This window comes from Ailuropoda melanoleuca, chromosome 4 (genome assembly GCF_002007445.2).
Source record: "Ailuropoda melanoleuca isolate Jingjing chromosome 4, ASM200744v2, whole genome shotgun sequence".
NCBI classification, from domain to species: domain Eukaryota; kingdom Metazoa; phylum Chordata; class Mammalia; order Carnivora; family Ursidae; genus Ailuropoda; species Ailuropoda melanoleuca.
Genome location: NC_048221.1, coordinates 7852701 through 7864719, shown reverse-complemented (window position 1 = coordinate 7864719; position 12019 = coordinate 7852701). Strand labels below are relative to the sequence as shown.

Below are 12019 nucleotides of genomic sequence, written 5' to 3'. Positions count from 1 at the left end.
CCACCCAGACCCGCGGCAGAGTCAGAGAGAGAGAGAGCAGGCGAGAGGGCAGCCGGGTGGCCCGGGGGTCCGCACACTCACACCCGCAGGACCCCACTCCCACCGCCCACCGTTACCTTGGACAATCCCCGTGCTCATTATGGAGCCCATCCGGGAGTGGGTGTGATTGACAATCCCCGTGTTGGCTGCGCAGCAAGAGGGAGGGAGGAAGGAAGGGAGACGGCGTCACCGCCCCCAGCCCAGCCCACGCTCTGTCACTAGGGTGTGGGGAGGGTGGGCGCAGTGGCTGCAGAGTGAGGCAGAGAGGAACGGAACACGGGGCCTCCGCCGGGAGCCCCAGGAAGAGAAGGTAATGACGACGACGACCGTGGCGCAGAAAGCCCAAGCCCTAGGCGGCCGTGACCACTCACCCCGCCGCTCCCAGACCCCAGGGGACACTCACCTAAAGGAATCAGGTTGTTGTGGCCCACGCTTGAGCCGCCGGCAATAACACTGCTCAGGTCGTAGGCAGTCGGCATCCCTGTGCGCAGAGAGGGCGAGGTCAGGGAGTGGGAGGCCATGTCCGGGGCAGAAGAGTCCCAGCTTGGCCCCGGGGGCACCCCGGCCCCACCCTCATGGGGCCGCTCACCAGCCACAGCCATCCCACTGCTGAGGTTGTAGGTGCTGCCCGTGTTCCACATGTTCTCCGAGGGGGACGTGTAGTGGGAGCCGGGCGGGGGCGAGGGCGTCGTGCCTGTGTATCTGCAGCACAGACCAGTGGGCAGGGCTGAGAGGCTGCGGGCCAGGAGGGGCACCCCACCCCGCCCCCCTGTTCAGGCTGCCGGCCCATCATACCTGAAGAAAGGGTTTTTCAGATCCAGGAGGTTACTGGATTTGGAGCCTGTCTGGTCTACCTGGGCCACAATACTGATGTCATAGCTCTGTCTGCAGAGAGGGCAGGGGAGGACGGCCGTGAGCTGGCTGGCTGGGGAGACGGACCCCTGCCTCCCCTAGCCCCAGGTGGCAGCTCCCACCTTTTGTTGGCAATAAGCAGACATGTCCCTGAGAGCGTGTCCCCGGCCTTGGCGAACAGTGGTGACTGGAACAGGCAGCGGACCTGGTACCAGTGGGTCAGGGGCTCCGTCGGGGCCGTGGACAGCCACACTGTCATTCTGCCAAGCAAGGACAGGCACATGCTTGACCAGGCTGGGACCACCACCCTGTGCACCTTGAGCTCTCCCCGGGCATCTGTGATGGGTCCCCTGGGGCCCTGGAGCTGAGACAGGCTGGCTGCCCAGGCGTCCCAGTCACACGCCTATGTACACCCCCCCCACACACACACAGCCATACAACCATAGCCATGAGGGGCCCACTCACCCTGCCCTCTGTGCCAAGAGACAGAGACCAGGTCCCATGAAGGACAGTCACTAGAACAGGATAAATACCCCCTCCCACAACAGTCTCTGGCTCAAAGGGGACCTCTCACTGCTTTTGGGGGGACAGGGAGCCTAGAGGAGTCCTATCCTGTCCTCCCAGTCCCCAGCCAGGCCCAGGGGTCACAACTGCAGGGAAGTCCCTCGGACCGGGGCAGGGAGGAGCACGCAGCCTGCGCTGCGCTCTGTCACACTCACATGGAGCCGATGAAGGCGACGTCAAACCAGAAAGCCAGACCGTGAACTAGTCCGGAATGCAGCATGTGGAACTTGAATGGGATTTCTATCCTGGAAGGCAAAGGGCAGTGATTGCTGGGGAAGCCAAACAGGGAGAGAGAAGAGGGGTGTGGCTGGGTGCAGTGTCCCCGGGCCCCTGCCTGCCTGCCTGCCTTGGGGCAGAGGCTGAAGGAGTCTGTGCTGGCCCGAGACCCCAGCAGGAGCCAGGCCCAGGACGAGGGGTATGGGGACCGGTACCTGTGCAAATCTCCTTCTTTGGCTTCTAAGAAGTTCACTGTGTACTTGACAGACTTGGCCATCAGGATCCGGATGTCAAATGTGTCCTGGGAGAGACCACAGTGTGACTTGGCTTCCGGCACAGGGTCCAGCTGGGAAGGGGAGAGTTCTGCCTCTCCCTGTCTGGCCACGGCTTTGAGGCCATTTGGCTAAAACCAGTTTGCCATTCTCAGACACACTGGGGTAGGAGGAAGCGTTCGCCACCATGGAGAACGATTAGGTGACAGCTCTCAAAATAACCATTCCTACACATGAGAGACTTGGCAGTTCCCCTTCCGGGAGTTCGACCTACACATACATGTGTACGTATACAAGCTTTCACACGTGATCAGACACACTCTGGAAACCATCTCATTACACCACCAGTGGCCCATCCATAAAAGACAGAATGAGAAGCTCGTCAAGAACAGATGGTGGAAGGATCTCTGAGATAAACTGCTGAGTTAGAGAGCAAGTTGGAGAACTGTGTGTGGACGTCCACACCCAGCTATGACAGAGGCTTTATGTCAGACTAGCACTCCTGTGAAGAACTATGTGGGGAAAAAAAAAAAAAAGCCTAGTTTGAAAGTACTAAGCACCAACAGCAGCCACATCTTTGGGAGCCAAGGTCCCAAAGAGACGTTTCTCCGCCTGTGCCTCTCCCCTTGGGGAAGGCCCTTCAGGCAGCCTCCCTGGACGGGGAAAGCAAAATGGGGGCTCCAGGTCACCAAGGCAGCTAGGAGTCAAGAGATCAAGAAACGAAACAAAAGGAAAATGCAGACATGAGGTGGACGTTCTGCGTGCAGTTTCTGTGGCATGTGCCCACTCCCGAGCTGCACGCGGGGTGGGGTGGGGTGGGGTGGAGAGGCGAAGAAATCAAGCAGAAAGCCACTTACAAGACACTGAAAAACTAAGGAAAGCTGTGCACTGGGGCTAGGAGGCCGGGACGAGGAGCCCTGTGAAGCACCCACCAGGCTTGCACTGAGACCACTGAAGTCGAGGCCCCCAAGCAGCAGTTCCCAAAATGTGGTCCCTTCCAGAGCACTCTCAAGGTCAAAACTATTTTCATGATAATACTAAGATGTTTTCTGCCTTTTTCTTTGGTTCACTCACCTGTGACAACACAACCGATTGAACACAGAAGCAGAATCCAACTGTCTTCTAGTAAGCCAGACATTAAAGAGATTTGCAAATTAAAAATGCCAACTGTGGGGCGCCTGGGTGGCTCACCCGGTTAAGCATCTGCCTTCAGCTCAGGTCACGATCCCTTGGTTCTGGGATCAAGGCCCACACTGGGCTTCCTGCTCAGCGGGGGGGCCTGCTTTTCCCTCTCCTCCCCGCTCATGCTCTCTCTTGCTATCTCTGTCTCTAATAAATAAAAATCTTAAGGAAAAAAAAATGCCAACTGGGGTTCTCACTGAAAAGTTTTGGAAAATCGGGTTTTTTTCCTTAAAAATACTATTTATGTTAACATATATGTAATGGGCTTGTTATTTTAAAATAAATATATTTTTTAATTTCTTGGGCTTAATTTTTTTTTAAGTAGGCTCCACATCCAGCGTGGAGCTCAACGTAGGCCTTGAGCTCATGATCCTGAGATCAAGAACCTGAGGTGAGATCAAGAGTCAGACACTCAACTGACTGAACCACCCAGGTGTCCCATCTTGGGCTTAATTTTTAATACCAAGAGATACTGAAACTATATCAATCACTGAAACACTAACAAAAGCTCTTTGGGATCCTCCATTTTTAAGAATGTAAACAGGTCACCTGAGACAAAATGCTTAAAAATCACTGCCTTACAGAAAAGCCAAGAAATAGCCCAGCAAAGTCACATCTGAAAAGCAGCCTCTAAATATGTCAAATGCCTGATAGGACCAATGTGATCTATCTATATGGCTAACTGCCTGAAGAAAAATCCTTGGGAGGAAAAGCATCATCCATAGCCTCCATATTTCATTCTGGCATCCAATAACCACGTATACTAAGAGAACCAAAGCATGAGAACCAAAAACTAAGCGAGTAGACTAAAAACAGAAATACACTTAATACTTACCTACATATTAAAAGTGACCAGAAACTTACAGTATATATGAGAAAAAAAGGTAGAAAAAAAATGAAGAATTTCAGAGAACTGAAATAAGAAATAAGCAAAATGAGCTCCTAGAACTGAAATTAAGAATTAGAAAATCAGCTTAAAGAGCAAAGAGAAGACCAGAACTGGAAGATGGATCAGTATGAAATACGAAAGTGAAGCAATCAGAGAAAAAAGGATGGAAAATGCAGAAAAGAGTGTAAGAATCATCTGAGACAAAAGGTACTAGGAAGAGAAGGAAAATGGGGCAGAGGTACTGTTTATAGAGACAATGCCCAAGAGTCTCCCCAAAACTAGTGAAAAACATCAAGTGGGGCAAAACAATATATACCTTATTGAAACAAAAGACAACACAACAATTTAAAAGACATTCCGAATAAATTTTTTAAGAGATGATAAATTTATACCCATAAAGATGATAAATTTATACCCATAAAGACCAGTAATTACATCAAATGTAAAATGGTCTCAATGTTGTAATTAAAAGACAAAAAATGTCAATCTGGTTAAAAAAACAAATCCCAAATACATGCTGCTTACATGAATCAAACCTTAAGTAATAAGGATACAGAAAGGTTGAAAGTAGAAAGATGGAAAAACATCTATTGTACAAAGATTAACCAAAAGAAAGCCAGAGTAGCTGATCAACTATCAGGGGAAAAGAAAAGAAAAGTGGGGGACTTTAGGGCAACTAGAACTATTTGAGAGAAAAAAAGGAACATTTTTTTAATAATGACAAAAGGATCAAAGAGGAACATACAATAATCCTAAGCCTGTATGCACCTAATAACATAGTGCCAAAAAATATAAAGCAAAAAATCAGGAATGGGAAATCTACAATCAGTGATAGGAAAAGCAGAACCTCCCTCCCACCCAAAACATTAGTAGATAGACAAGATTTGACCAACATGATTAACTAGCATTACCTAACTGACACTATAACACTGTACTCAGTAAGCTAAAAATATACATTTTTCTCAAGTACACACAGAACATTAAGCAAAAGAGATCACGTAAGTGGGCATAAAGCACTCTCAACAAATTTCAAAGGACTGAAATCATACAGTGTATGTTCTCTGATCATAGAGAAGAAAAAGAGTATGTTGATTATGCTATATTTTTGAGAGGAAAAAAGGTTATATACGTATGGATGTATTTGTGTGTACATATATATATTTGCATATGCACATTGAGGTATAAAACTTCTGAAAAGATATACAAAAATACCGTTTGCCTATAGGCTTTTCAGTTTTATATATTTTTTTAAATTTTTGAACCATAGGTCTGTATCAGTTGAAAAATCTCAATTGAAATCAATCAAAATCAGTTCACCAAGAATCAAATAGCAGTTTGCATGTACTGCATGCTTACTGTGTATAAAACACTCTACACACATTGCCACACTCTTCCCAACACCCCTATATGAGAGCTCTGTGTAGCAGCCAAAGCAAGAACTCAGTGGGGACAGTGGCTTTCTTAGGGCTGCACAACTTGCACAAGGCCTGACAGGAAAGACCCTCTTGTCACCCCAGAGGAGGGCCATACCCAGTGCTAACTGCAATAGTGCCTTGGGTCCCCCACTTACCACCACAGGCTGCCGGAAATACTCGTCCACTGCAGCGCCTCGGAGGGCTGACAGGTCCACTCCATGGAAGGATGGCTGGTACCTGCAGAAAGCCCCCATCCCCCACAGCAAGGTCAACAGCAGCAGGAAAGACAGGTGGAGCAGGCTGCCTTTTCTCCCAGCTGGCCCTCATTCAGCCCAAGTCTTTCAGGTCCTACTGAGGATGAGGAGAAAAAGAGAAGCGGGCTGTCCCTGAGAAGGCAGGACACCCAGGTCACACTCACCAGAAGTTGGCCTTGGTGAACTGCTCCATGTAGAGCTGTTCATCCGTGAAGGGTGCAAGATGGACGTCACCAATGGTGGGGAACATGTTTCCTGGGAGTGGGGGGCAGGGAGGGGTGCTGGCGTCAGGGTGGGACATCCCAAAGGGCCTGGCAGAGCTTCCAAATGGCCCCAGGACCCCCAAGCCTGGGACTTCCCAGCCTCTCTTTCATTCACGTGTGCGTTCGTGCAACACAGAGTTGTACTAAGCACCTTCTTTGCCACCAGCCAAGATGAACACTTGACATGCATTGACTCATTAAACTTGGAAAGCCAGCCAGGGAGGCAGGAAGGCCTGTCCTTCTGTTCCATTACTAGGGCTGGGAGGTGGGAAGGCATCTGCCAAAGCCTCGGGGGCAAGCAAGTGATGCCTGGGGTGCAGCCAGGCCTCTGGGTCCCTATGCTCAGTCAGCCAGGCAGTGTCTCTCAGGTGCTGTTGTCCACGGACAGAGGCGCAGCCAGGTAAAGTGAAGCAAAGCTCTCTGGAGAGAACGAAGGTGAGCCCTTGGCTACACTGTCAGGACCTCAGATGAGGCCAGAGGCTAGGTGGGGGGTCTAGCTGAATCCCAAGCTCTGGCAAACAGGGTAAGCCACCTGGCTGCCCTGGTCTGGCACACGGCCTGGAATGGGAAGGGGCTCGAGGGCAGGGTCCTCCCTCTGTGTGATTCGGTGAACGGACTGATGAGGCTGAGCCAGAGGCAGAGAGCGCCAGGGCTCAAGAGGCCCCACCCGACTCGGGTAGTCTAGGGCCCCAGGTCACCTGGTCTCCAGATGTGAGCCTCCCTCCCTCCTTCTCTGCAGGAGAGGGGGGCCCTGAGGCAGGAATCTGTCCTCTCCTCCAGCTAGAAGGCTTAGCTAAAGCCACTGGGATGGGGGAGGGGAGATACTCAACTCAGGCTCAGAGGCCACACTCCAGGCCATCCGGCCAGGAGACTGCTAGCCCCCTAGGGCATCATGGGAAAGTGCCCCTGTTCTGAAGGCACCTCAAGGTATTTGGCTGGGGTGAGGATTCCCTTCAATCTCCCAAAGCGCACCCGGGGAAGGGGTGAAGGCGCGCGTGCAGGCTGGGGGCAGGATCTTGGGCGGGCCGCTGATGGCTGCGTGAGTGTCACACAGCCGCCACCGGGGCCAGGCTTCCATCGGTGCTGACGTCCGAGGAGGAGCCCCCTCTGCTGGGGCGCCACCCGCAGCCGGCTCAGCCTACCTCCGGGACAGAAAGGGAGGAGGGCGGGTCCAGGACAACCCCCAGGCAGCCTGGCTTTCCACACACACACCCGTGACACACGCCATGGCTGTGGGACGTGCTGGCCACGTCCTACCTCCAGGAGTGGAGCCTGAGGCCAGTGCCTGCAGCCCAGATCCAGGGAGGCCAGAGGACCAAAGTGGGTGCTTCCCCACGGAACCACCCATTCCCCTGGCCCCCATAGGGCCTGCCAGTCCACGAGCTTCGTATGTTCTGCCCTGGGCAGGGTCCTCCTAGGTCACATGCACGGATGTGCACGAGCACACACACACAATCAATGCTTGTACAGAAATACTCGAGACACATATACAAACCCCGAAGCAAGCCCAGAAATGGGACATGCCAGCAGATGTCCAAGGCCCCCATGCACAGGCCCCCAGTGACCCAGGTAAGTAGATCTGAACAGCTAATGACCCAGGTGCACAGAGAGGCAGGCACAGTGACAGAGGTGGCCACAGAGGGCACACCTTCCCAACACAGACAGCTGCTCCCTGATCCTCGAGAATCCCCAGCCCGCCCTCATACACACACGAACTCCCTCCTTCAGCTCCCCGGCTCGGAGGAGCTCAGGGGCCTGTGAAGCTAGCATGAGGGCCAAAGTCCCAGGAGTGAAGATAGAAGGCGAACTCCCCGGAAAGGTGCCCACCACAGAACGAACACCTTCTGCACCTACCACAAGCCGCACGCCCAGCTAGACGCTGTCCCCACGACACAAGACGGCAGAGGCAGCCCCCTGGCCCAGGACCCTTGAAGCCGCAGCCAGCTGTGGCGGGGCGGGGTTCGGGGCTAAAGGCCCAGATGCCCCCAGCCCCCCAGGCTGCCAACACAGGCAAGCAGGGACCAGAACCACGACCGTACCAAGCGAGCAGCAGCAAGGGGCCGCCACCCGCGCCAGCAGGGACACTCACCCCCGGGCCTCAGGTACTTCTTGGCATGGAGGTAGCTCTCGAGCATGCGCTCATTGAAGAGCATGTAGCCCATGGGCTCCGAGATGATGATGTCCACCTGCTCAGGGAGCGAGACTTCCTCCACCTTCCCGGGGATGACCACGATGCGCTCAGTGAGGTTGTTACTCTTCACCAAGACCTGTGGGCAGGTGGGGGTTCCAGAGGCGTCACGGGGACCCCTCCACCCAGCTACACCATGGGTCGTCACAGACCCCTCCTCTCAGGGGACGGCTTCAACCCACGCACGCCTGCCAGTCCCCTGCCTCCCCTGTCGGCATCCTGGCCACGGCCATTACCAGCCACGGCCCGTCGGGAGCGCACCGCGGCCCCAGCCCTCTCTCCGGGCCTTTCCTCCTGCAGCTCCCCGCTGCCCTGAGGTCACCTCTACCCTTCAAGGACAACTGATGGGAGCAGACACAAGCAGGCTTTGCTACAGTCGCCAAAGCTCAACTCGGACGCATCCTCTGACCCAGTGATTCCAGTGCTAAGAACGTGTCCTACAGACGTAACCGCACACGAGAGGGGACACGCGCGTTGGGGATTCGGTGCAGGCGGGGTTTGTATTGCAAAGACCACCAAGTGGCCCAAAGGTCAATAGCAGCCTAACCGCATCTATACAAACAACGGTCCCCCCGGGGCAAAGGAATGCCCTGTAGCCACTCGGAGGGTGAGGAAGCTCTTTCTGTGGGGACGCAAACTGCAGCCAGGCTCTTCGGGGAGAGAGCACCGCAGCACGTGGGGGGCTGTGTCGGAGGAGGACGCGCATGCACTCGGACCCGGGACCCTGCAGAGAGCTTCTGCACAGGTCTCTCCGGCTCCCGCATGGGGGCCCGGGCAGCAGGGAGCTGGGGGGGGGGGGCGACATCTGCAGTTGACCCTTTGTGGCTTTTAGGTTCTGAACGTTGTGAATGAGGGTTTCAGCGCACGAAAAGGAAAAAAAGAAAATGAAACCCTGCTGTTGCCCACATTCCACAAACGTGGGGGGCGGGGCTCAGAGGGGGGCCGCTCGCCTGTACAATCCATGCCCCGAACCAGGAGGCTGTCCAGCCCCTGAAGACACCAGACAGGCCCCGACCCCGTCGTGGAGGACACACCACCTCAGGTCCAGCCCCTCCCTCCCTCGACCAGTAGGTTCTGGACACAAGAAACCAAAATAGGGAAGCAGCATCCCCAGGCCCCCTGGATCCGGGGGTCACGACCCCCAGCAGGGCTGGCTTCCCCGGGCTGGAACAGGCACAGGGCTCGAGGATGAGGACAGGCTGGGGTCCCTGTGAGCTGCTGACCTCTGCGTGCTGGGCCATGGTGCTGGCCTCCACCGCGTAGATCTTCCTCGCTCCAGCTTGGGCAGCGAAAAATGAGAGGATCCCAGAGCCACAGCCGACATCAAGAACAATCTGGAGTAGGAGGGGCAGTGGAAACAAGGCTCTAGTGAAGTGATGCTGATCCTAAGGGACATGCCTGTCCGAGGCGCCCACTCCGCCAGAGCCTCCTGCCGAGTGTGCTCTGGGCCCCACAACCCACTTCCCCGCAACCCAGGCCAGCTGCGCCCAGGGCTGGTTTCTGAGAGCCACCTGGAGCACGTGGGAGCCCCTAGTTTGGATGGAGGGTGACAGGCTAGGATTCCCGAAACTGCTACGATGTTAAGACCGTGACACTCTCAGGCCGGATTCAAAAAGGAAGGGTTTGGGCTGTGTTCGGTCTATGCAGCACGGTGGACACCAGGCGGTCACGAGCATGCCTGTAGCTTCTCTGGGAATGAGCACTCACCGAGGACACCTCTGAGTCCTGCCGCAGGACTGCTAAGGCTCAGAGCCGACCAGCCAGCCTACACACTGCGCAGGAAGTGGGCGGCCCCTGACCCCTGACCCCAGGCCCCACAGGGCATCCCGGCAACCTGAGAGGAGCACCCGGGGAAAGCTCCACTTGGCCCAAGCGCAGATCTCTTGACCTGCCGGGACAAGGGTTGTGACCCTCCACAGAAGCTAAAAGGTGTCCTTCCAGGGCCGCAGCAGCCCTAGCCGGGAGGGAAGGAGCCCAGGGAGGGGGCGCTGTGGGGTCGGTGGCAGGCTCTCCGGGCTGCATGCTGACGGCTGCCCGCAGCTCGGCTGGTGCGGGGAAGCTGCCCACCACCCGCGAGGGATGCTGGCCCCATCGTCGAAGAGTCTAGGCTTGCGTGTGGTAGGCCGTCCCAATCCTGGATTGGACTGCTTGCTTAGGAGCCGAACCAAGTAAGCATTTCAGTGGTGCCATGCGTGAGCTTTCGGGGAGAACCGCTCTGGGGGCAGCAGCAAGCCCAGCGGGGGAGCCCAGTCGGGGCGCTGGGACTGCGGGGGGGAGGGCCTGGCGTGCTTCTCAGAGCTCTGGAGGAACCAGGCAATGGGTCTCCACACCGGGAGAGCTGGGAGGGATGTCGCCAAAAGCGGGTGTGCTTCCCAATTCCCAGTGCTATTGCAACACGGCTCACGCCAGTGCCCAAGAGCAAGGGCAGGATGCCGGGCTGCAGCTCGGGCCCCAGGGCTCAGGCTTGGTGTGTGCGGGTCCGCGACCCAGGTGCCGGAAGAGGGACCACGTGGAGTACCTCCGGGATATGTGGAGAAAAACACGCTCCCATTTGGTTCAAAAGGGGAAACGAGTTCCAGGCCCACGGGAGAGAAGGGAATAAACTTTCACCTTTGATCATATATACTCTGGACTGCTCTTTTTATTATTATTATTATTATTATTACTATTATTATTTTAAAGTAAGCTCTAGGCCCAATGTGGGGCTTGAACTCATGACCCTGAGATTGAGAATCACATGCTCTACTGACTGAGCCAGCCAGGCGCCCCTCTTTCTTTTTAATCATTGTTATATACTACTTGGTAATAGTAAAAAGATTTTTAAAGCAACTAGGAAAATAACTAGATAAATTACAATGCACCCACATACTTACATCCACGTCCCAAGACATGGTATTATGTGGGGAAAAGTATTTTGCAGGAAGAATTTACAGAATAAGATCCTATTTTGTAAATCATTTAATTAGTTAACTCTAAAATGCATATGCTGGTAGATGCATGGGGAAAAATTTGAAAAACCCTTACTGGTGGCAGGGGCGGGTTTGGAGGTAACTGACAGAGGCTTTTCCATGCCTACAGTATACAACCTGGGTTTTTACAAAAAGCAGAGTTTGCTTTTGTAATATGAAAAAACTTAAAGATCAAATCAACGAACAAGAAAAACGTAACTAGAGCCAAGGACACGGCGCAGAGGCTTGGAGCCCAAGGGAAGGGGGGAGTGGGGCGGGGGATGCGGGGCCCCGCTGGCGGCTGCCAGGCCCGCTCACCTTGTCCTTGAAGTCTGTGTGGTTCTGCAGGATCGCGCGCTGGTAGGTGCCCGTCCGCACATAGTCCTGCATCATGTTCTGCTGCTGGGACAGGTAGCCATAGAACTGGAACAGAGACAGGCCAATGGCACAGGGCACGCGGCAGCGCAGACGGCCAAGGCCCCGGCCGGCCCTGCGACAGAGGAGGGCCCACCTGGGGCACGAAACTCCTTCAGGAGGCTGCACCCCCTCTGCCGAGCCGGGTCCCACTGGCAGCTGCCAGCTGCTCCAGGAAAGGGAGCGGGAAGCCAGAGGCAGCCCCCAGGAGGGACACCGCCACCGTCACCATGGCCAAAGTATGCAGCTGGATGCTGCTCGGACCTGGATGCCACCCAGGAGAAGTCAAAATTTGCCACGGGACGGGTTCTGGGATGGGGGGCCACCTGCCCCATCTTAGGGTCCCCAACGAAGCAGAGTTGTCGATCAAACAGAACCCTAGAACTCAGAGCGCCAGGCAGGTGAGGTGCTGCGGGGTCTCTCTGTAAGACAACAGGCGAGCGGGAGGCAGCGTGGCACCTGGGCCGGGGCACAGGCTTTGGCATCAGGCAGACCTGGCTTCCCATCTTGGCTCTGTTGCATA

At 54.9% G+C, this 12019-nt stretch overlaps 1 protein-coding gene across 3 annotated transcripts in view; it reads right to left on the bottom strand.

The window, feature by feature from the left end:
• CARM1 (coactivator associated arginine methyltransferase 1) overlaps positions 1-12019 on the bottom strand; it is a 40022-nt gene that overhangs the window by 1593 nt on the left and 26410 nt on the right. For 2 of the 3 annotated variants that reach the window (XM_034657793.1, XM_011227635.3), the window contains exons 4-15: positions 11401-11505; positions 9358-9468; positions 8036-8213; positions 5848-5938; positions 5585-5666; positions 1887-1972; positions 1611-1700; positions 1014-1151; positions 835-924; positions 629-741; positions 443-520; positions 117-185 (exon numbers count right to left, since the gene is read on the bottom strand). In XM_034657793.1, the coding sequence (XP_034513684.1) occupies positions 117-185; positions 443-520; positions 629-741; positions 835-924; positions 1014-1151; positions 1611-1700; positions 1887-1972; positions 5585-5666; positions 5848-5938; positions 8036-8213; positions 9358-9468; positions 11401-11505 (1231 nt within the window). The remainder of the gene's footprint in view (positions 1-116; positions 186-442; positions 521-628; positions 742-834; positions 925-1013; positions 1152-1610; positions 1701-1886; positions 1973-5584; positions 5667-5847; positions 5939-8035; positions 8214-9357; positions 9469-11400; positions 11506-12019) is intronic. The other variant, XM_034657792.1, reaches the window with a different exon arrangement.